Raw genomic sequence first — 24740 nt, forward strand, 5'->3', positions numbered from 1 at the left:
TACAGGGGGCAATACAAGTGTCCCATCATAGTCTGTTATATTATCTTAGCCTCTTTAGTATTCTTGAGAACGTGGAGCGGGATTTTATCCCCTTTGTTGACATTCACCCGGAGTATCGGGTAATAACTGTCCATGAACATCAACCGGAGCTGGGATGTTCCGGTTTGGATCATCAACGTTAATACCCAAGTTTTGATTCATACTGCATAGTATAAGCTCTAATCATGATCGTAGGGAAACAAGGGTCCTCTTCCTCTCCGTGTATTTGGCATACCAGGAAGATAGTTCTGCAAGAATCAATAACAATAAAAAAGTAAAATTAAGAAAATATTTACTAAACTTTATTAATAAGTTTGAGTTAATCTAAAAAATATTTTCTCCGGCAGTGGCGCCAAAACTTGATACGCTCAAAATTACTTCTCAAATAAGAAGTAAAGCGGTCATATAAAGTAAGAAATCAACTAATGAGGTTGGGATTGTTCCTATGATTCTATTATACAAAAAGTGTATCAACTACTGAAATTAATCGAGGACTAAAGATTCTGCAGAAGTATAATGATCAAAAAGTATAATAACAAAGAGAATACTAACAGAAAGTGTAACCACGAAGAGTCTAACCCTAAAAATAAGGTTTTTCTCACTCTTTTAAAAAACAAAAATCTAATAAAAGAAGGACTCTAATTGCTGAAAATCTGTCAAAACGTGTCCGACTCGACGGACCTTCTGACTGGCCGTCATGGTCACGATGGGCTATCATAGTCTCTGTCATCCTATACATTACAAATCCTTCTGCTACTTTCTTCATTACCCTCGATGAACAAGTATGATGGACCGTTCCAAGCACAACTCCCAGTAGAGGTCCTCCGTTCCATAACACTTAAACTTCTTGGAATTTGGGTACTAGTACTAATCTCTTATCATCACGACGAATAAGCAGGACGGACCTTCGTGTCTATGAAGGTCCTTCATAAACTTCATAATCCCACACTTAGGTCAGACTTCCCCATCTTCCTTCAGAAGCTTCACTACGATGCAATCTACGGACTGTCACCATCTTCGTAGGTGGTAACTTTTCTGCATTTCTTGCTCAAAAACATCTGCGTTCATCTTTAGACGGATTTGATGCAAATAAAGAGAAACCTACATAAAAATCAATAAAAAAAGCTTTTGTACACACACTAAACATTAGTAAAAAACGTTAAAAATACCGTGAAACCATGGTATATCACCTACTTAGATGATTAAAAAATCCAAGTATTGTTCAAGTCGTCTTTAAAAATCCCTTAAACGATTGGAACCTAAAATGTTTGCGAAAAGGAAGAAATGGGGTTACTGTACTAAGTATGAATCCGTACGCACTCATACTATAGAATCATGCTAAAAAATGAATTTGAAAACTTTTATGCTCATTCACTAATACCATACCAATTCATAAAACACAATCATTAACTCATAGGCATGTACACCATAAGAATAAAAACATCAAACTAGTCAAGTAAACATGAATATCACGTAGTTAGACCTACAGTCCAACCACTCTACGATCAAGTCATTACCTCAACAAGAAGGAATAAGAGTTCATTATAACATAACCAAAGTAAGACCATCAATCATGACCCTCTTTAAGTCTACTTGTGCAATAACCAAGCAAAGCCATATAAACTTACTTAATAAAGTAAACCTATAATTAACCATAACCAATATCTAACCTCACCTGACATAACATTACGAGTGCAAAATATCATACTTTCGCATTATAGACCAACTACATGTTTATAGGAGTAACTATCGTCACATAGTGTCAATAACATGTAAGATAATCATATCTATATCCTTTACATTTAAAATCATATACATACATAAAAACATAATCCCAAGACATCCCTTAAGGTTAACTAGTGCAATGTATAGGTAGAGTCCCATAACCCTACATATACTAATCTAAACAAATTAGGTCATATTTGTTAGAGTTTAATAATGTGATTCGTTTTACCTTAGGGAACATCTTCCCTTCACCGACATAAACAAAATGAGATAATGTGGAATTCGGTGTCATGAAACCTTACACCAAAAAAAATGTGGACTACTTTCCAAGGTACTAACAAAACATGAATATAGAAACTACATGGATCTACTAGATAGTATTCCTATGAGGGAAACATAGTTAAAGAACTAGGAGATATAGTTGGGTCCCTCTTTATGCTACATGTATTGTAGTTTCTAATCTCAAGAGTATGTTAGTGATCCTACCTTCTCTATGTAGGAAGGGACACTCCTCACTCTAGTTCACTCGGTTCTAAGCTAGACTCCCTTTAGAAATGTCTTTATTAATCATTATAGCTTACTGTAGGTCATAGGGCCTAACCATTGATTAAATATCATCATCATCATCACAGCTCAATAAGAACTGCTTGAGTTAAATTCATTCATTACAATTCATATAAGTTAGATAAGCACATTTACATGTTACTTCATGATAAGGCACATTTGTAAATCATTCACCATCCATATAACATTTACATCATAAGCCAACAACTCACAAACCATAGTCAAGCCATTTCAATTCAATGTCATACAAACCCTATAAATCCCAATACAATATCATGACATAATCACAATATACAGTAATTGAAGTAAAGAGTAGGTAGTACAAGACATATCAAGCCTACATTATGACTCATCATTAAGGTCTTACTATCAACCCTTAATTAAAACCAATAAGAGTATAACATCATCATAACTCCAGGACCAACATGATGAAAAGGCTAAAGGAAGCACAACATCATAATTCAATAATAGTCATAGCTTAAGATAACATACTTAGGTTAATTTACAACATATTTCATAACATAGATCAACTTCTCAAGAACTGTCAAAGATAGGACTATAATACATCCTAATTCATTAATTATTAATATAACAAAATCCTCTAGTAGTAGTTCAACCAATAACCAAGTAAATTAAACAAATTTATCATAATTCATATCAAGAACATAACTTAGGGTCAAGGGGTGAAGGTCATATTATACAAAGTAGACCAATATCTCAACATATACATGATAATTAATTTAGAATATATGTTAATATATTCCCAATATCCAAAATAAATTATAAACAAATGAATTCACACTGTGGAATTCGAGATTGGAAAAGACCTACTTGAAAACAAAACTTTTCAAATGAATTTGATAGAACCATTTAAGAAAAAAAGTATCAGAGGTTAATTGATTACAATTGATGGTGAAACTTGACTCTATGCATCCCTAAAACAATCCTCTACCTTCGTCTTCAATGGAGTTCTTCACGAGAGAGACCAAGAAGGGAGAGGGAAGAGAGTTTGAGTTTGAAAGTTATGAGAGCTTAGATTAGTTTAATGTCACGACCCAAACCGGGCCGCGACTGGCACCCACACTTACCCTCCTATGTGAGCGAACCAACCAATCTAAACCTTAACATTTCAATATAATATCAACAGAAAGTAATGCGGAAGACTTAAACTCATTAAATAAAGACCAATTAATTAACTTCTAAAATTCAACATCTATTATTCCCCAAAATCTGGAAGTCTTCATCACAAGAACATCTACGATCGAATGACTAAACTAAGAGTATTCTAAAAGCTAAAAAAAAATACATAAGAAGCTAGTCCATGCCGGAAGTTCAAGGCATCAAGACTTGAAGAAGAAGATCCAGTCCAAGCTAGAAGCATTAGCTCACCCTGAATTTCCGATGTAGTAAGACTGGCTTGAATTACTGTTGAGTTGAAGACGATGGCACGTTTGCTGCACTCCACAAATAACAAGAAGAAAACATAAAAGTAGGGGTCAGTACAAAACATGGGTACTGAGTAGATATCATCGGCCAACTCAAAATAGAAAACAATATATACCAAGTAATATCATAAAATCAACTATGATACTCAACATGTAGCAAGAACAAGCACTATATCATTAACAATTACCATCAAGTTCACACATGAGGACTCAAGCCTCAATACCATACTCATTTGGAAATCATGTTCATTAGATTGAGTATATTAACCTCTTTCAAGATTCATTATCTTTATTTCTCTTGTGTCGGCACGTGACACTCCGCTCCCTCATATTCATTAATCCTCTTGTGTTGGTACGTGACACTCCGATCCTCTAAATCTACGTGTCGGTTCGTGACACCCGATCCCCTAAATCTACGTGTCAGTTCGTGACACCCGATCCCCTAAATCTATGTGTCGGTTCGTGACACCCGATCCCCTAAATCTACGTGTCGGTTTGTGACACCCGATCCCCTAAATCTACGCGTCGGTTCGTGACACTCGATCCCCTAATTCTATGTGTCGGTTTGTGATACCCGATCTTCTAATTCTACGTGTCGGTTCGTGACACCCGATCCCCTAAATCTACGTGTCGGTTCGTTACACCCGATCCCCTAATTCTACGTGTCGGTTCGTGACACCCGATCCCCTAATCTCATTCTATCAACTCATCAAGCCTTCTCCCTTACCAAGGCATCATCAATCTCATCAAAAGGTTCATCAAGCCTTCTCCCTTACCAAGGCATCATCATTAAAAAAAGATTAGGTTTTTATCAAGATTTGGGATTCAATAACTTCATCATTTTTAATATAATCACAATTATATAATCACGTTCATGCATGCATACAATTAAGCACATAGCAGGGTTTATAATACTATCAATATATATCATTCTCTATTAAGAGTTTACTATGAAAGCATGAAAACCATAACCTACCTCCACCGAAGAATTGCGATCAACAAGCTATCTTCTCAAAATCCTTGCTATCCTCTTCGTTTCTCTCTCTCTCTACTAGTTCTCTTTCTTTTTCTGTCTCTCCTTGTTCTTTCTATTTTTCTTATTCAAACCCTCTTTCTTTTACCCTAATTAACATATAATTAAGAATAAAAGATGGCAATAATGCCCCACTAATTAACTTAAGGTTACCTCTTTTAACCCCCAAGTAATTAGGCTTATTAACATTAACCCACTAACTTTATAATTAAGGCAAGAATAGTCAAAAACTTCCCTTAAAACGTATGAAGAAATCTGACCCAGACTGGGATTGCGCAACCTATAACTGTCCGTCACACCTGTGACGGTCCATCCTGCCATTTCGTTACGAAGTTTAGAGAGTCGATTTTCAGTACCCAATTTTCAGTTTTTCTAAGTGTTTTGAAACGAGACCCTGCGACGGTCCGTCGTTGGGTCCGTCGCCTCAGCCTGTTTTTCAAGAATAAAACCTGCTTCTCAAAACGACTAAACAGGTCGTTACAATAGATACCAATTTACCCATCGTTCATCCCTGAATGATCAAAAGAAGGACAACAAGGGCGAAAAGGAGTACCTGAATCTGTAAACAAATGTGGGTATTTTTCTCGCATATCCGCCTCCTTCTCCCAAGTGGCTTCTTCAACGGGTCGATTCTTCCATTGCACCTTGATGGATGTAATCTCTCTTGACCTTACCTTGCGAACTTCTCTATCTAAAATAGAAACAGGATCCTCCTCATTAGAAAAGTTCTCATCAAGCAAAACTGAATCCCAACGGATAATGTAGTTTCCATCCCCATGGTATCTTTTCAACATCGACACATGGAATACCGGATGTACCCCGGACAGCTCTGGAGGCAAGGCTAACTCATAAGCCACCTCCCCTACTCGCTTGAGTACTTCAAATGGTCCAATATACCTTGGACTTAGCTTACCCATTTTTCCAAACCGCATCACCCCTTTCATGGGCGAAACCTTCAGCAAGACTTGTTCTCCCTCCATGAACTCTAAGTCTCTAACCTTTCGATCTGCATATTCTTTTTGTCTACTTTGCGCCGCTAGAAGCTTTTCTTGAATAGATTTCACCTTCTCCATCGAATCCCTCAAGAGATCCGTACCCCAAGGTCTAACCTCGAACGCATCAAACCAACCAATGGGGGACCTACATCTCCTACCATACAATGCTCCAAATGGAGCCATATCAATGCTCGAGTGATAGCTATTATTGTATGAAAACTCCGCTGAGGGTAGGAAGCTATCCCAATGGCCACCAAACTCTATCCCACATGCACGAAGCATATCTTCCAACACTTGAATCGTTCGCTCAGACTGACCATCGGTCTGGGGATGGAACGCAGTACTAAGGTCCAACCTAGTACCCAATTCCGCATGCAATGTTTTCCAAAACTTAGAAGTAAACTGCGTACCTCTATCTGATATGATGGATAGTGGAATCCCATGCAATCGAACGATCTCTGAGATATAGATCTTGGCTAACTTCTCGGCATTGTAAGTCACCTTAACCGGAATAAAATGAGCAGACTTAGTTAACCTATCAACAATTACCCAAATAGAATCAAACTTTCCCAATGTCTTGGGAAGACCAACCACAAAGTCCATTGCAATTCTCTCCCACTTCCATTCAGGAATAAGCATTCTCTGAAGTGTTCCTCTGGGCCTTTGGTGTTCATACTTTACTTGTTGACAGTTTGGACACTTGGCAATAAAGTCAACAATATCACGCTTCATTCTACTTCACCAAAAGTGTTGCTTTAGGTCACGATACATCTTGGTTGCACCCGGATGTATAGAATACCTTGAACTATGAGCCTCTGTCAGAACAGTGTTGATCAAATCATCGACGCGGGGTACACATACCCTTCCCTTGATTCTCAAAACACCTTCCTCATCGATTTGTGCTTCCTTAGCCTTCCCTCGCAATACTTTATCTTGGATTCGCCTTAGTTTCTCATCATCAAACTGTTTTCCCTTAATTTTGTCAAGAAAAGAAGATCTTGACACCACACTAGCTAAAAATCCTCCCTTCTCATTTACTTCTAACCTCATCAAGTCGTTAGCCAGAGTCTGAACCTCTCTAGCCAATGGTCGTCTAGAAACTTGCAAGTGAGCTAGACTTCCCATGCTTCCCGCTTTTCTACTTAATGCATCTGCCACAACATTCGCTTTTCCCGGATGATACAAGATAGTGATATCGTAGTCCTTTAGTAACTCCATCCATCTCCTCTGTCTTAAGTTCAAATCTTTCTGAGTAAAGACATACTGAAGGCTACGATGATCCGTGTAGACCTCACACTTAACCCCATATAAATAGTGTCTCCATTGCTTTAATGAAAACACTACCGCAGCCAATTCCAAATCATGAGTTGGATAGTTACGTTCATGCACTTTTAATTGCTTTGAAGCATAAGCAATCACACTCTTCTCTTGCATTAGTACTGCACCCAAACAAGAATAGGATGCATCATAATAAACAATGAAGTTCTTACCCTCTACTGGCAAGGTAAGGATAGGTGCGGTAGTCAACAAAGTCTTGAGCTTCTGAAAGCTTTCCTCACATTCGTCCGACCATACAAATGGAACATTCTGCTTAGTCAAGTTCGTCAATTGGGAAGCAATAGAAGAGAATCCCTTGACAAATCGGCGGTAGTAGCTAGCTAACCCAACAAAGCTCCTTATTTCTGACACATTAGTAGGTCTTACCCAATTCTTTACTGTCGCAATCTTAGAAGGATCCACCATCACTCCTTCTTTAGAAACCACGTGCCCCAAGAAGGACACTGCATCTAGCCAAAACTCACACTTAGAGAACTTGGCATAAAGTTTTTTCTCCCTCAACATTTCCCATACCATTCTCAAATGCTCTTCATGTTCCTTCTTGCTCTTTGAGTATACCAATATATCATCAACAAATACGATCACCAAGAGGTCCAAATATGGCTTAAAAATCCCGTTCATCAAGCTCATGAACGCAGCAGGGGCATTAGTAAGTCCAAAAGACATCACTACAAATTCGTAATGCCCATACCTCGTTCGAAAAGCAGTCTTTGGCGCATCTGTTGCCCGTATTTTCAATTGATGATAACCGGATCTCAAGTCAATCTTAGAGAAGACACAATCACCTTGTAACTGATCGAACAGATCATTAATGCGGGGAAGAGGATACTTGTTCTTTATGGTTACCTTGTTTAGTTGTCTGTAGTCTATACACATTCGAAAACTCCCATCCTTCTTCTTTACAAACAAAACCGGAGCACCCCAAGGAGATGCACTTGGTCTAATAAAGCCTTTGTTTAACAACTCTTGAAGTTGGGCTTTTAACTCTCTTAACTCTGCGGGAGCCATTCTATAAGGGGGTATCGAAATGGGGCGAGTACCCGGTTCAAGGTCAATACAGAAATCAATATCCCTATCTGGTGGCATACCAGGAAGATCTACAGGGAACACATCCAAAAACTCGCGGACTACCGAAACCGACTCAATCGAAGGTACTTGGGTAGTGTCATCCTTGAGACGTGCCAAGAAAGCTAAACACCCTTTGCTAACCATTTTCTTAGCACGAAGAAAGGAGATGATACGCACCGGATTGGAAGTGTAGTCACCCTCCCACACTAACGGATCTGTCCCAGGCTTGGCTAACGTCACCGTTTTAGCATTACAATCCAAGATCGCAAATTGCGGAGAAAGCCAAGTCATACCCAGAATTACATCAAAATCGACCATTTCTAAGATAACCAAGTCTACATAATTATTGCTCCCCACAAAAGTTACAAGACAAGACCTATACACCCTTTCAACTATTACAGACTCACCCACAGGAATAGAAACACGAATAGGTATGTCAAGCAATTCACAATGTAAATTAAGACCATTAGCAAATGCGGAAGATACATAAGAAAATGTGGATCCGGGATCAAATAATACAGAAGCCATGCAATCACAAACCAAAAGATTACCTGTGATGACGGCATCAGATGCCTCCGCTTCAGACCGCCCAAGGAAAGAGTAACAATGGGCCCTATCGTTCGTCTGTCCGTTGCCCCTACAATGTTGTGATGTAGTGGCTCCAGTTTTCCCATCACCTCGTCCATTTTGGTGACCACCATTTCCTCGACCACCACGCCCTCCAGAAAAACGGCCTCTACCATGACCACCTCTACCTCTAGCTATTGGGGGTCTGTAACTCTGTTTTGGACAATTTCTCCTAATATGTTCAGTCTCCCCACATCCGTAACACTCTCTGGAGTCAAGCATAGGTCTCTCGGAGAAGTGTTGACCGGTCTGAGGTGGACCCCCAACTACAGTCTGTAGTGAAGACTGAATTGGTCGGACTGAGTAACTTCCCGAACCCTGTCCTCTAGTGTAAGCACTTTTAAACTCACCTCCCTTTCGAAACCTTTTTGATGTCGATGTCGTAGTGAAGTCGTCTGGCTTCACTGCTTCCACTTCTATCACAAAGTCTACCACCTCTTGGAAGGATTTTTCCGTTGCCGCTATCTGTAAGGCCGAAATCCGCAATTCTGACCTCAACCCCTTCACAAACCGGCGAATTCGCTCTTGTGGACTGAAACACAGTTGGGTGGTATACCGGGATAATGCACGAAACTTAGCCTCATATGCATTGACCGACATCCTACCTTGCTCTAGGCTCAAGAACACATCCCTTTTCCTATCCCTCAAAGTTCGGGGGATATACTTCTCCATAAACAAGCTAGAGAATGAGGCCCAAGTCATAGGTGGTGCCTCTGTTGGTTGACACTCAATATGTGACCGCCACCACATTTTGGCGTTCCCTTGAAACTGATAAGTCACAAACTCCACACCAAATCGTTCTACTATACCCATCTTGTGTAGTAGCTCGTGACAGTCAACCAGAAAATCATAAGCATTCTCTGATTCAGCACCCTTGAAGACCAGAGGTTTCAATTTCAAGAACTTACTGAAAAGTTCATGCTGATCATTTGTCATTATAGGCCCAGTAGTCAGACGTGGAAACGTGCCTATGTCCAATGAGGCATCCATACGAGGAGCCATAGTGGCTGCATGTTGTACCTCTAAAACTGGAGGTGTTGGTGCAGAAAACACTGGAGGGGCCTGACCCTGATCGGACAACCCACTAAGATAAGCGAGCACCTGATTTATCATCTCTGGGGTAGGCTGGGGTGGCAATCCCTCATTCTGCACTTGTTCATTTTCCCCATCCTCCCATTCTCTTATTACCTCCTCAGGCGGTGGAGGAGTCACTGCCCTAGTATCAGATGGACTAGGTGCTCGTCCTCTTCCCCTAGAGGACGTCCTCACACGACCTCTACCACGGCCTCTTTCCGCTGCTCTTCCCCTAATTCATTAATTATTAATATAACAAAATCCTCTAGTAGTAGTTCAACCAATAACCAAGTAAATTAAACAAATTTATCATAATTCATATCAAGAACATAACTTAGGGTTAAGGGGTGAAGGTCATATTATACAAAGTAGACCAATATCTCAACATATACATGATAATTACTTTAGAATATATGTTAATATATTCCCAATATCCAAAATAAATTATAAACAAATGAATTCACACTGTGGAATTCGAGATTGGAAAAGACCCATTTGAAAACAAAACTTTTCAAATGAATTTGATAGAACCATTTAAGAAAAAAAGTATCAGAGGTTAATTGATTACAATTGATGGTGAAACTTGACTCTATGCATCCCTTAAACAATCCTCTACCCTCGTCTTCAATGGAGTTCTTCACTAGAGAGACCAAGAAGGGAGAGGGAAGAGAGTTTGAGTTTGAAAGTTATGAGAGCTTAGATTAGTTTAATGTCACGACCCAAACCGGGCCGCGACTGGCACCCACACTTACCCTCATATGTGAGCGAACCAACCAATCTAAACCTTAACATTTCAATATAATATAACCAGAAAGTAATGCGGAAGACTTAAACTCATTAAATAAAGACCAATTCATTAACTTCTAAAATTCAACATCTATTATTCCCCAAAACCTGGAAGTCATCATCACAAGAACATCTACGATCGAATGACTAAACTAAGAGTATTCTAAAAGCTAAAAAAAATACATAAGAAGCTAGTCCATGCCGGAAGTTCAAGGCATCAAGACATGAAGAAGAAGATCCAGTCCAAGCAAGAAGCATCAGCTCACCCTGAATTTCTGATGTAGTAAGACTGGCTTGAATTACTGTTGAGTTGAAGACGATGGCACGTTTGCTGCACTCCACAAATAACAAGAAGAAAACATAAAAGTAGGGGTCAGTAAAAAACACGGATACTGAGTAGATATCATCGGCCAACTCAAAATAGAAAACAATATATACTAGGTAATATCATAAAATCAACTATGATACTCAACATGTAGCAACAACAAGCACTATATCATTAACAATTACCATCAAGTTCACACATGAGGACTCAAGCCTCAATACCATACTCATTTGGGAATCATGTTCATTAGATTGAGTATATTAACCTCTTTCAAGATTCATTATCTTTATTTCTCTTGTGTCGGCACGTGACACTCCGCTCCCTCATATTCATTAATCCTCTTGTGTCGGTACGTGACACTCCGATCCTCTAAATCTACGTGTCGGTTCGTGACACTCGATCCCCTAAATCTACGTGTCGGTTCGTGACACCCGATCCCCTAAATCTACGTGTCGGTTCGTGACACCCGATCCCCTAAATCTACGTGTCGGTTCGTGACACCCGATCCCCTAATTCTACGTGTCGGTTCGTGACACCCGATCCCCTAATTCTACGTGTCGGTTCGTGACACCCGATACCCTAAATCTAAGTGTCGGTTCGTGACACCCGATCCCCTAATTCTATGTGTCGGTTCGTGACACCCGATCCCCTAATCTCATTCTATCAATTCATCAAGCCTTCTCCCTTACCAAGGCATCATCAATCTCATCAAAAGGTTCATCAAGCCTTCTCCCTTACCAAGGCATCATCATTAAAAAGAGATTAGGTTTTTATCAAGATTTGGGATTCAATAACTTCATCATGCTTAATATAATCACAATTATATAATCACGTTCATGCATGCATACAATTAAGCACATAGCAGGGTTTACATTACTATCAATATATATCATTCTCTATTAAGAGTTTACTATTAAAGCATGAAAACCTTAACCTACCTCCACCGAAGAATTGCGATCAACAAGCTATCTTCTAAAAATCCTTGCTATCCTCTTCGTTTCTCTTTCTCTCTACTCGTTCTCTTTCTTTTTCTGTCTCTCCTTGTTCTTTCTATTTTTCTTATTCAAACCCTCTTTCTTTTAACCTAATTAACATATAATTAAGAATAAAAGATGGCAATAATGCCCCACTAATTAACTTAAGGTTACCTCTTTTAACCCCCAAGTAATTAGGCTTATTAACATTAACCCACTAACTTTATAATTAAGGCAAGAATAGTCAAAAACGTCCCTTAAAACGTATGAAGAAATCCGACCCAGACTGGGATTGTGCAACCTGTGACGGGCCGTCGTGCCTGCGACGGTCCGTCCTGCAGGTCGTTGCAAAGTTCAGAGACCCAAATTTCCACCCAGGGTCTGTGACGGTCCGTCACACCTGTGATGGTCCTTCCTGCCATTTCGTTACGAAGTTCAGAGAGTCGATTTTCAGTACCCAATTTTCAGTTTTTCTAAGTGTTTTGAAACGAGACCCTTCGACGGTCCGTCGTGCCCATGACGGTCCATCGTTGGGTCCGTCGCCTTAGCCTGTTTTTCCAGAATAAAATATGCTGCTCAAAACGACTAAACAGGTCATTACATTTAATGGGGTTAGGGTCTTTATAAAGGGTGTTAATTAAGATAGACTCACCTTAAAACCCAACTAACGACCTAACCCCTTAATTGATTAATTGGAACTAAGTTAAAATGTGTAAAAAATGAGGCCTTCATAGAGGAAACCTCAACTAATGGTCCATCTGTGAGTCGACGACCTTGTCCCCTTCCGTGCAACACATCCGCAGGTAAGTTAAGAGAATTAAATAAATGGACCATTAGCTAAAATGGAAACGTCCTGTCGTTTCCCTTCATGGGTTCATATTGCCCAGACACTCTTGACCCCAAAATGCAACGGTCCTCTTGAAAAGCCTTTGGTTGGTCCTTGGGGAAATGTACAAATAAATTTCAACCATTAATCAACTTAAACACATGTTAGACACACATACACAAATTTTCATCTTTTTACGACTTCTAAAAGCTAGTCAAATAGGCTAAGGAACTTTCCACCTCATTAAACTGGTTTCTAGACGTTATGGATTTTCTTGGACGTTTTGGTTTCTAGATTTCCTAAATGACTTATATTCATTAAATTATATTTTGGTTGAGGGTGGGGTAAATGGAAAGTTAGTGCTAGGGTGAAGTCTGGGTATCCCGATTCACGATCCTCTTTTGGTGTTTTCTTGCCTAAGTTCTTTTTCGCGAAGAGACTTATTATTTTTATTGTTTAACCGGCATGTATATATCTTGTGTACATAATCATGATCGTTAAAACAAAAATGATATCCTGATGTAATGAAAATGATTCATGGCTAGGCATAGAAATTTATAAATGTGTGGATCTACATAGAGATACACCACTGCATTACCCTAAGTCTAAGACTCAAACTAGGTTTTGATAATCCGGTAGAGTAAGGAGATTTTAAGTGAGTATGAGGAAAATTTTAATAGGCCACTATTTTTACTAAGCTAGAACTTGCCTGGTTAGTCCTGCTAAAGGTAAATTGTTATAGACAATTAGGAAAGGATGATAGGCCCTTGTTAAATATAGCCAATCTTTAGCCTAGATATAAAAAACGAATGAAATTAATCCCTCTTTGATCCAAATGATTTGAGCTTAAAATAGACCTTTGTTTATCACCCCAACTAATCTTTTCTGGGAATAATGTGTTGGCCCTGGTCATAGCCATGATCGTCCGTCTTGCTGGTTCGTCGTGATGATCAGAGAGTAATCCCAGTACCCAAATTCCAAGAAGTTAAAGTATAATGGAACATAGACCCTCAACGGACCGTCGTGCTTGGAATGGTCTGTCATACAAATTCATTGAGGGCAATGAAGAAAGTAATAGATGAATTTCTGATGTATGGAACGACGGAGGCCATGATAGTTCATCATGACCCCGACGGTTTATCATGAGGTCCATCGACGCAGACGCATTTTGACAGATTTACAGTTATTAGAATTCTTCTTTTATTAGGTTTTTGTTTTTATTATAAATAGTTTGAAAACCTCGTTTTTGGGGTTAGACTTTGAAGAGTTGGACTGTTTATAATCTTTTGTTCTCTTGTTCAAGTATTGAAAGATTAATTTCAGTAATTGTTACACTTTTTCTGTAATAAATTGTTGGTGCTTTTGTTGATTAATCTAGTGAATTTCTGGATTTTATTCTTTCTCATTAAAGTGTGTGCTTGAGTTCTTATATTAAATATATGAATAGGGTGATTATAACCATGGTAACTAAACTTCATAACTAGGGTTTTGGGAATAATGAGTGAATAAATAGGTAAAATCTAACTAAAATAGGAATTCTAGAATGGTGTCTTGCATGTTTTGATAACTCTTTTATTTAGATGGCAAACGTTAGAACTCGTCTTAGTGCTACTTGTCGTACCAAGGAGGTATATAATAGTAAAAGAATTATCAACATAGGTTTAGTGTACACTATCTAATAGACTAGTCTCGAATTGTATGAAGTAATAACTTAGTCAAATATCTAATACAATGCTTAATTTGAGGTAAAGAAATGGTTAGTATAGCAACACACGTATTCGGACAAAAGTGCGGGGTGAAATATTCTAGATTCCGGACCAAAGATTTAGAGAAACATAACTTATCACATTACATGAAAGTACTAGGCAAGAATTGTTATAGTTAGAATTATCAAGTTAGGAGCCTGTGGAAACACTTAAGCCCTAGTTACTTTTATTAATTGATTAAGATCCAAAATATGAATCTGTTAATTTTTTACTTTAATTTAGGTAATTATTTTCATTAATTTAGAAATAACCCCCCCCCCCCCCTTTATTGTCTTTTGTTTTCTAGGGAAATAATGGAATAAATAATAGTAATAATAGAATAAAGTTAAGTCTAAACTATTTTCCTAGTGGGAACGATCCCAACCTCATTAGTTGGGTTCTTTACTTGATACAATCGCTTTACTTATTATTTGAGAAGTAAGTATGAGCGCATCATTAATGCATGGTTATTCCTACTTGAACATATGAGACTATGATGTTTATATTTAAGATGATATGATATTGTATAGGATGATGTAAAGATAATAATGGTTATTTCTATGTGCTTAAATAATGACATGTAATATGTGTTAAGGTGAAGTATGTTGTGCATTGTCTTGGTAGACTTGTGTTCCTTAGTAAATGAATGTATCAATGTTAATATTAGATGTCTTGGCTTAGGATGCTAAATCTTCTTAGTCTTGTATGTATGAATGACATGTGACACTAGAGCATTTTAGGTCTACGGCCACACTAAATCTGGACAACACTTATAAAGTGTTTCCTAAGATGCTCTTGGGAACTCTTTTAAAGTGTAAGCAAAGATTTTGACTTTTAGCTAAACTAATATTAACAACACTTCTAAAGTGTATTCTTTGATGGGATAACCTACACTTTATAAGTGTTGTTATAGTTGGCAACAAGTGTTTACATAAATGGCGACACTTTTAAAGTGTGTTATTTTTATAATTGTGAATACAACACATTAAAAATGTGGCGTTAGTGTTTTCACCAAAATTTTATATTCCCTCAAACATTATATCATTTAAACATGATCTCCCTCCCATTTATTGGGCCAAAATTAAAGAAATATTATTTTCACCTAAAGAACTAAAAAGGTAACATTTCTTAAACCATCAGCTGAAGCTTCCATTTTTAGCTGAAGATCACCATTTGCAAGAATTGAAGAAGAGGATTGAAGAACGGAAAAAAATTAATTTGTACTACGATTTTCATCACATTTCTGTCAAACTTCAGCTGAAGAACATTATATTCAACTAAAGAACCAAAGAGCAATGCGCTTTCTCTAAAGAGTAACTGAAAAAGATGATTTTCCTCTGAGCGCTTTGTTGTTGAAGATTGAATAGCTGAAGAATACGTTTTCTTTAAAGATTCCTTGATAAACTGTTGTTCCATCAGATTTCCTTTTTAAAATTGAAACAAAATTCTTCACAAATCAACTTGCCTCATGTCTTAAAGCTTTAGGGTTGTTGGAATAGAGTTTATCAGGTAAGATTTTATCATCAACAATCTAGATTATAGCTTTAAGATTTATATATTATTGTGGTTCAGTGAAAAATTTAATTTAGAGTTTTATGTTTTTGTGTTGTTTATATGATTTTTTTTTTATTTTGGGAGTTTAGTTTGTAATTGTATTACGTATAAATGGACAGATTTTCTTTGACAGACTAGTTTGTTTCACTTGAATGTTGAATGTAGCAGCTGAAGATAAGTCTTCTTTATCTAAAGAACTGAGCTGAAGCTAAGTCATCTTTCTTCGAAGAACTTAAGTGTTGAAGCTAAGGATACCTACGACAGATTTTCCCTAATATAGATTTTTTCAAGTGTAAGTAGCTACTCTACATGAATATCAGAAGTTTTTAATATCTGTTTTAATCTATTGTAACTATTTTTTAAGTCTTCCTGAGTTCATGGTTATTCTCGCTTTAAGCTTTGTTTGTTCCTTTGTTAACCACAATGATTCTGTCTTGTACCCATTTGCTGGTAAAATTTTTCTTTTTTTCGACTATATGTCTTGAAATGTCTAGAAGTCATTTCAAATGTGGGGTGGAAGGGGAATTAAAAGAAATTAAGAGTTAGAGAGAGATGTATTATAATGAGATGATTTTATTATGGGGAAAGCCCTCCATTTATACACAAAAACTTTACACCTTTAGGCAAAATGGCCGACACCTACTTTACACTTGGCCTTTTTACATTTGGCCGACACAAAAAATAAAAAACTTACTGTTACTAATGGCCTATTTTTTTTATTATTGGCCGACATACTTTTACAATACTTTTTTACATATGGCTGATATTCAGCCGACACAAAACGATAAACACTAAAAATAAAATACTTTACTTTATACACAGATGTGGTGTGGAATGGGAATTAAAAGGAATTAAGAGTTAGAGAGAGATGTATTTGAATGGGATGATTTTATTATGAGGGAAAGCCCTCCATTTATACACAAAAACTTTACACCTTTAGCCAAAACGGCCGACACTTACTTTACACTTGGCCTTTTTACATTTGGCCGACACAAAAAACAAAAAACTTACTGTTAGTAATGGCCTATTTTTTTATTATTGGCCAACATACTTTTATAATACTTTTTTACATATGGCTGATATTCAGCCGACACAAAACGACAAACACTAAAAACAAAATACTTTATTTTATACACAGATATACTTTTTTTTTATCTTGTATATATCTTCTTTGATATAGCTTGCTTTATTTCTTTTGTCATTATCCCAAATAAACTGCTGGTATACCAATGTGGGGTGGAAGGGAAATTAAAAGGAATTAAGAGTTAGAGAGAGATGTATTTGAAAGGGATGATTTTATTATGAGGGAAAGCCCTCCATTTTTGCACAAAAACTTTACACCTTTAGCCACAATGGCCGACACTTACTTTACACTTGGCCTTTTTACATTTGGCCGACACAAAAAACAAAAAACTTACTGTTACTAATGGCCTATTTTTTATTATTGGCCGACATACTTTTACAAAAAAAAATTTCATATCGCTGATATTTAGCAGACACAAAACAATAAACACTAAAAATAAAATACTTTACTTTATAAAAAGTATGCCCAGCCTATGCCATCCTTAGGTTGAAACCGATAGGCAAATAAAGCCGTTAGGGGAGTAAACAAAGTTGAGGCGCTATTAAGGTAACTGATCAAAGAAGAAAATTGTAGTAGTGACTAGACGAGATGATTATTAAATCATTATTATTATATAATAAATAAGTATAATCCATTAAGAGGTTGGAAGGAATAAAATTTTAGCGAAAGTGGAAAATAATAAAAATGAATCCTTACCTACTAGACGATGATGTTAACTATAAGATATTAATACTTTATATCTTAAAAGATCTTAATACAGATATAAAAAGAGAAATTTATGACATATTAGTAACATATGAAGTAATAGAAATAACAACCCAAGGTTGGGCTGAACTAAGTATAGAAAGTATAAAAGATGAAATATATTATGACATGTATGATTTATATGACGATTTAGATGTATTCAGAGATCAATAATTAAATCAATAATTAAATTAAGTAAACTTTTTAAAATTTTGTATAAAAAAATATAAATGAAAAATACAACAAGTAAAGAAATCAGTATAAAAAGAACCCAAATAGATAAAAAAAAAAGTACGAAAGATATGGAAAAAATTAAAACCTTTATATATAGAATATGAACTATCACAACTTATCAAAACAAGTAACAATAAAAAAGATCATTTAATAAATATAATTTCAAAAACAGAATACAAATATGTTTGTTATTTGAAAAAACAGTATGAACAAAGAAAAATATAAACAACAATTAATAGAAAAAATAGCTGAAAAAGAACAAGAATTACAACATAGATAAGAAGACTAGAAGAAAATATTTTAGAAGGAGTATGTAATAAATCAATATTAGAACAAAGAAAAGTTATATTTATGTTAGAACTAGAAATAGATTGTCTTGAATATAGGCTACAATATAATAGAATACATAAATTATAATGAACAAAGAAGAATTTGCAGTAGACGAAAAGACATATGAAATCAAGACGGAATGATAATAAAAATAATATTTTCAAATTTAGGAAGAAGATATAATAAAATAGGAAAGAATCTATATTTAATGTTAGAAAAAGAAAAAGCAAAATTAGAAGATAGTTTAACAACTATGATAACAATAACAAAATAAAATGAAGAAATAGACAAATCAAAAGAAATTGAAAAAATAAAAATACAAGCAAAAGAAGAAGTACAAAATTTAGAAGAAATAAAAAATACAAGAATATGTGAATTAGAAAAAGAATTAGCTAGGTTAAAATTATTATATGAAGCTAAACAAAAACAAAAGGAAAAAGATAAAGAACTTTAATTAACTAATGAAATAAAAGAGATGGAACAAAAACTAAATGAAGATCTTGAAGTAAATGAAATAAACGAAAATGAATCAGATACAATAAATGATCAAAAATCAGAAATAAGTGATATAAGTGAGACATATACAGAAATTCTAGAACAGGTATATAAACCAAACAAATTAGAAATAAACACATGAGATATGAATAGACCTAGTGCGTCAAGAGTTAAAACTCCAGACAATAGTCCCAGAAATAGTCCTACAATTAGTCCCAAACGGACACCACCAACTTATTATACAGAAAGTTATCAGCAATCAGATAGAACTAACGCAATATGGAATAGTAGATTAAATAAAAATTGGATACAAAAACCAATAAACGAACAATATAATTTCTTAGATCTAGACTGTGTTATAGATACAAATAAAGCGATATTACTATGGATAGGAAATATATCTAAGCAACTAATAGATAATAAAATAAAAACAACAGAAACACCAAGGTACATAGAAAGAAAATTTATAGGGACAACAAGATTATGCATAGAAAATCTACCCTTAGAAAGATTAGAAGTACTTAGAAGTGACAAGAAAATGGATGGATCTCCATCATCAACAAATATAGATATACTAGATAAATATGAACCAGCGATAAGAAGTGAATTTGGAGGTATGACCACAGATATAAGAAAACAAAACAGAGAAAAAATAATAAATAGACAACTTATGACAAAATTAGCTATATGTAAAATGTGTTATGTAGAAGAATACACTTGTGCATTTAAAGAATATTATTACAAAGCAAAATACAATTTTTGATGAAGCAAAAGAAATAAGAAAATAATATTTTACGAAATTACCAGAACCATTTAGTACAAAAGTAATAAAATATTGGAATGATGAAGAATTAGTAGATACTTTAGGAGCAAGAATTCAATTCTTACATCAATGGTTCATACAACTATGTGAAAACCAAAAAAAAAATTAAAAATGGAAAAAGTACTAAACAAAAATTTAACGTGTTGTAAAAAAAAACAGCACCACAGTTCGGATGTATAACAAAAAATTTTAAAAAGGAAAAACCGAAGCAATATAAAAATTATAGAAAAACTAAAACTATGTATAAATACAAAAAACCAGGACAAAAATATTATGTAAAAAATTATAAAATGAAAAGACCATATAGACCAAAAAGGAAAATATCCCAATGTACATGTTATAATTGTGGAAAGATAGGACACATAGCTAGAGATTGTAAGTTACCAAAAGACCCAATAAAGAAGCAAATTGCAGAAATAATTATAGATAGTGACAAATATATGTAAATAGAATATATAGACTATGAACTAAGTGAAAATGATAGTATATACGAAGTATCAGACATAGAAACAGAAAATGAAGAAGAATATATTAATCTAAATAATGATATAATAGACGAAGAAATATAATGTCTTAAGACGATATAAAAATAATATCCAAAGAAGATTATCAAAATGAAGAGTTATCAGACCAAAAAATTATATCTGATAATACAATTTTTGAACAAATAAAAGGAAAAGAATTAGACTTAAGTGTTGAAAAATACTTGAAATACCTACTTTGAGAAATTGGTTTAAAAGACAAAAGGAAGAATATTATGTAGTTAGTCAGAAAGAACATATTATTGATTGTAAATATGCAAGAGGAGAAGCATATATACCTAAACTAAATAAACGAATAATAAATAAAGAAATACAAGATATAAAAGCTAAAACACCTATAAAATATGTACATTTAGGAGGAACATAAATATTAATAAAAACTTATTTTAGAGAAGGAATCGATACACCTATTGAAATATACTTAGCAGATGATAGAATTATACACCCTATAGAAAAAAACGTAATTAGTGCAGTAAAAGGAAACTTAATATACCAAAAATTTAAATTTATAATAAGTGCTAATTATAGAGTAGCATTAACAGATAGAAATATATATAAATCATTAGTATTATATTGGAAAATGTATGGAATAGAGTTAGCACCAGGCAGTAAATTATTTACAGCAAGATGCAAAAACTTATATATATTAACAGCAAAACATAAAATAACAGCAAGAAATAAAATTGATAAAATAAAAATAGAAAATCCTTTCGAAAAAATAATGATGTTCTATTTTTTCATTGTTGTATTTGTATTTCAATACTCCTCCATAACTATGGTCACTCGAATCTGTTTCAGTTTTGTATGTAAATGTCTTACTTTCATCAGGAAAATATAGCTTTGGTAATTTTTTACATAATTTCTTAATGTTTTTTTATATGTTCTTTATCTTTGTTGTCAAAATAATATTCAACATCTTTTTTGAGTTTTCTATGTAGTGGTTTTAAATGTCCTGCAAATTTTGGTATATATTCTTTTACTTGATTTACTAATCCTAGAAATGATTGTAATTTCTTTTCTGTATCTATATTTTCGTCAAGGGTGATTATTTTTTGTATTATATGAGTTTGGACTTTTATTCCATTTTTATCTATTTGTATTCCTAAAAATTCTATATGTGGTTTCATAATTTCTGCTTTACTTTTACTTAAGCTTACCTGAATGTTTAATTATTTGTATAAATTTTTCTAATAATCTTATATGCTCATCTTGTGTTTTAGAATATAATAATATGTCATCTATATATATAATGCAATTTTCCAGTTGGTTAAAATAGTTAACCATAAAATGTTTGTATCTACCTGGTGCATTATTATATCCAAATGGTAAAACATTTCATTCATAGAAACCTTGCGGTACTGTAAATGTTGTTAGCTGTTTAGATTCTTCTTCTAGTTTTATGTGGTAAAATCCTAAATCACAGTCAAATTTACTAAAATAATTATATCCTTGTATTTGTCTTATTTTTAGTATTTTTTTGGTATTGGATAATTGTATGTTTTAGTTTTAGCATTTAGATTACGATACTCTATGACCATTCTACTTTACCTCTTTTTTGTCCACTATGTTTTATAACTATAAATGCTGGACTTGTATGTTTGCTATTGCTTTCTTGTATATAATTATTTTTTAATAGTTCATCTATATGAATTTTGAATTCCTTTAAATCATCAAAGATATATTTTAGTGGTTTTTGTGTTATTATGCTATATTCATCTATTAGTTCTATTTTTACTTTTGTCTTATGTTTTTCCCATCCTTGTAATGGATCTTCGTTATATAGTTGTTCTAGTTGTTCATTTATTATTTTAACTTTGTCTATTGTAAATATGATGATTTCTAATTGTGATATTTCTTCCTTACTTATATTTTCCATTTCTTGGTTTATTTTTTCACTTCCTTTTATCCATTCAATAGGTTTTCGTTGTTTATTATTTACTCTTTTTGATCCTATTTTGTTTCCGCATGGTGTAGTAAACCACCAATGTGTTTTTGTTATTATATGTGGGTAAAATTTATCTAAAAATGGCATTCCTAATAACATATCTTTTGTGGTAAATTCAACATTATACATTTCTTCTATTGTAAATATTTTATCCCATATCCAAAAACCACAAGTACAGATACCCGTGGAACCACAAACATCCACATATCAGATAACATCATAAAATCAACTAATATCCTTAGCATGCAGCATTTACAATTATCATAACCCTTGGTCACAACACCAAGCACATCAATGAGGACTCACGTCTCCTCATCATATCCATTTGGGAATTAGATTCATTTGATTGAGTATTTAGCATCTTTCAAGATTCATTATCTTTATTCCTCTCGTGTCGGTACGTGACACTCCGCTCCTCATATACTATCCTGGTGTCGGAACGTGACACTCCCATCCTCATTCTATCCTGGTGTCGAAACGTGACACCCGATCCATATTCTATCCTGGTACCGAAACGTGGCACCCGATCCATATACTAACCTGGTGTCGGAACGTGACACTCCGATTCTCAAATACTATCCTGGTACCGGAACGTGGCACCCGATCCATATATACTATCCTGGTGTCGGAACGTGACACTCCGATCCTCATATACTATCCTGGTACCGGAACGTGGCACCCCATCCATATATACTATCCTGGTACCGGAACGTGGCACCCGATCCATATATACTATCCTGGTACTGGAACGTGGCACCCAATCCCCTAATCTCACTACTTTCATTCATCAAGCCTTCTTTTATACCAAGGCATCATCATTAACAAAGTAGATTAGGGTTTCTTTTCAAGATTTAGGATTCAATAGCTTCATCATGCTTATTTTTTCACAATTACAAAATCACATTCATGCAAGCATACAATTAAGCATATAGAAGGGTTTACAATACTACCAATACATATCATTCGCTATTAAGAGTTTACTGCGAATAGTATAAAAACCATAACCTACCTCCACCGAATATTAGTGATCAAGCAAGCAAATTTCCCAAAGTTTTGTGTTTTTCCCCTTCTCGATCGATCCTCTCTCTCTCTCTTCTTGTTCTTTCTATTTTCTTTATTCAAACCCTCTTTCTTTTACCCTAATTAGCATATAATTAAGAATAAAAGATGGCAATAATAACCCACTAATTAACTTAAGGTTACCTCTTTTAACCCCCAAGAAATTAAGTTATTAATGTTAAACCACTAACTTTATAATTATATGCCAGAATAGTCAAAAACGTCCCTCAAAACAATTATAGAAATCTGACTAAGCCTGGGATTACGCAGCCTGTGACGGCCCGTCATGCCTGCGACGGTCCGTCCTGCTGCTCCGTGACAAAGTTCAGAGACTCAATTTCCTTGAAGAGTCTGTGAAGGTCCATCGTACCCATGAGGTCTGTCCTGCCATTCCGTTACGGAGTTCAGAGAGTCGATTTCAGTACCCAAATTTCAGAATTTCTAAGTGTTTTGAAACGAGACTCCCTCGACGGTCCGTCGTGGGGTCCGTCGTCTCTGCCAGTTTTTCCAGAAATAAAATCTGCTGCTCAAAACGACTAAACAGGTCGTTACAATAGATACCAATTTACCCATCGTTCGTCCTCGAATGATCATAAGAAGAAAAACAAGGGCCAAAAGGAGTACCTGAATCTGTAAATAGGTGTGGATTCTTTCTTGCATATCTGCCTCCTTCTCCCAAGTGGCTTCTTCAACTGGTCGATTCTTCCATTGAACTTTGATGGATGCAATCTCCCTCGACCTCAGCTTGTGGACTTCTCTATCTAAAATAGCAACCGGTTCCTCCTCATAAGACAGATTCTCATCAAGCAAAACTGAATCCCAACGGATAATGTAGTTCCCATCCCCATGGTATCTTTTCAACATAGACACATGAAATACCGAATGCACACCGGACAGCCCTGGAGGGAAGGCTAACTCATAAGCAACCTCCCCTACTCGCTTAAGTACTTCAAATGGACCAATATACCTTGGGATTAGCTTATCCCTTTTTCCAAACCGCATCACCCCTTTCATGGGAGAAACCTTCAGTAGGACTTGCTCACCCTCCATAAAATCCAAGTCTCTAACCTTTCGATCTGCATATTCCTTTTGTCTACTTTGCGCCGCTAACAGCTTTTCTTGAATAGATTTTACTTTCTCTAATGAATCCCTCAAAAGGTCCGTACCCCAAGGTCTAACCTCAAATGCATCAAACCAACCAATGGGAGACCTACATCTCCTCCCATACAATGCTTCAAATTAGGCCATATCAATAGTTGAGTGATAGTTATTGTTGTATAAGAACTCCGCTAAGGGTAAGAAGCTATCCCAATGGCCACCAAATTCAATCATACATGCACGAAGCATATCCTCCAACACTTGAATC

General features: G+C 35.4%; 1 protein-coding gene across 1 annotated transcript; it reads right to left on the reverse strand.

The window, feature by feature from the left end:
- Positions 1–218: 218 nt before the first annotated feature.
- On the reverse strand, positions 219–24424 carry LOC138348706 (uncharacterized). Its single transcript, XM_069298278.1, has 2 exons — positions 24041–24424; positions 219–287 (listed from the first exon to the last, which is right to left on the reverse strand). Exons 1-2 carry the CDS (start codon positions 24422–24424, stop codon positions 219–221), a joined length of 453 nt encoding a protein of 150 aa, XP_069154379.1.
- Between the last annotated feature and the right edge of the window lie 316 nt (positions 24425–24740).

The sequence above is a fragment of the Solanum lycopersicum genome, chromosome 5, assembly GCF_036512215.1.
Source record: "Solanum lycopersicum chromosome 5, SLM_r2.1".
Classification (NCBI taxonomy): Eukaryota; Viridiplantae; Streptophyta; class Magnoliopsida; order Solanales; family Solanaceae; genus Solanum; species Solanum lycopersicum.

Coding starts and splice junctions, on each gene's coding strand:
- LOC138348706 (XM_069298278.1), bottom strand. CDS start 24,424: ATGGAGGGTGAGCAAGTCCTACTGAAGGTTTCTCCCATGAAAGGGGTG. Junction 288..24,040: donor AAGCCACTTGGGAGAAGGAG/GCAGATATGCAA, acceptor TGATTCTTGCAG/AACTATCTTCCTGGTATGCC.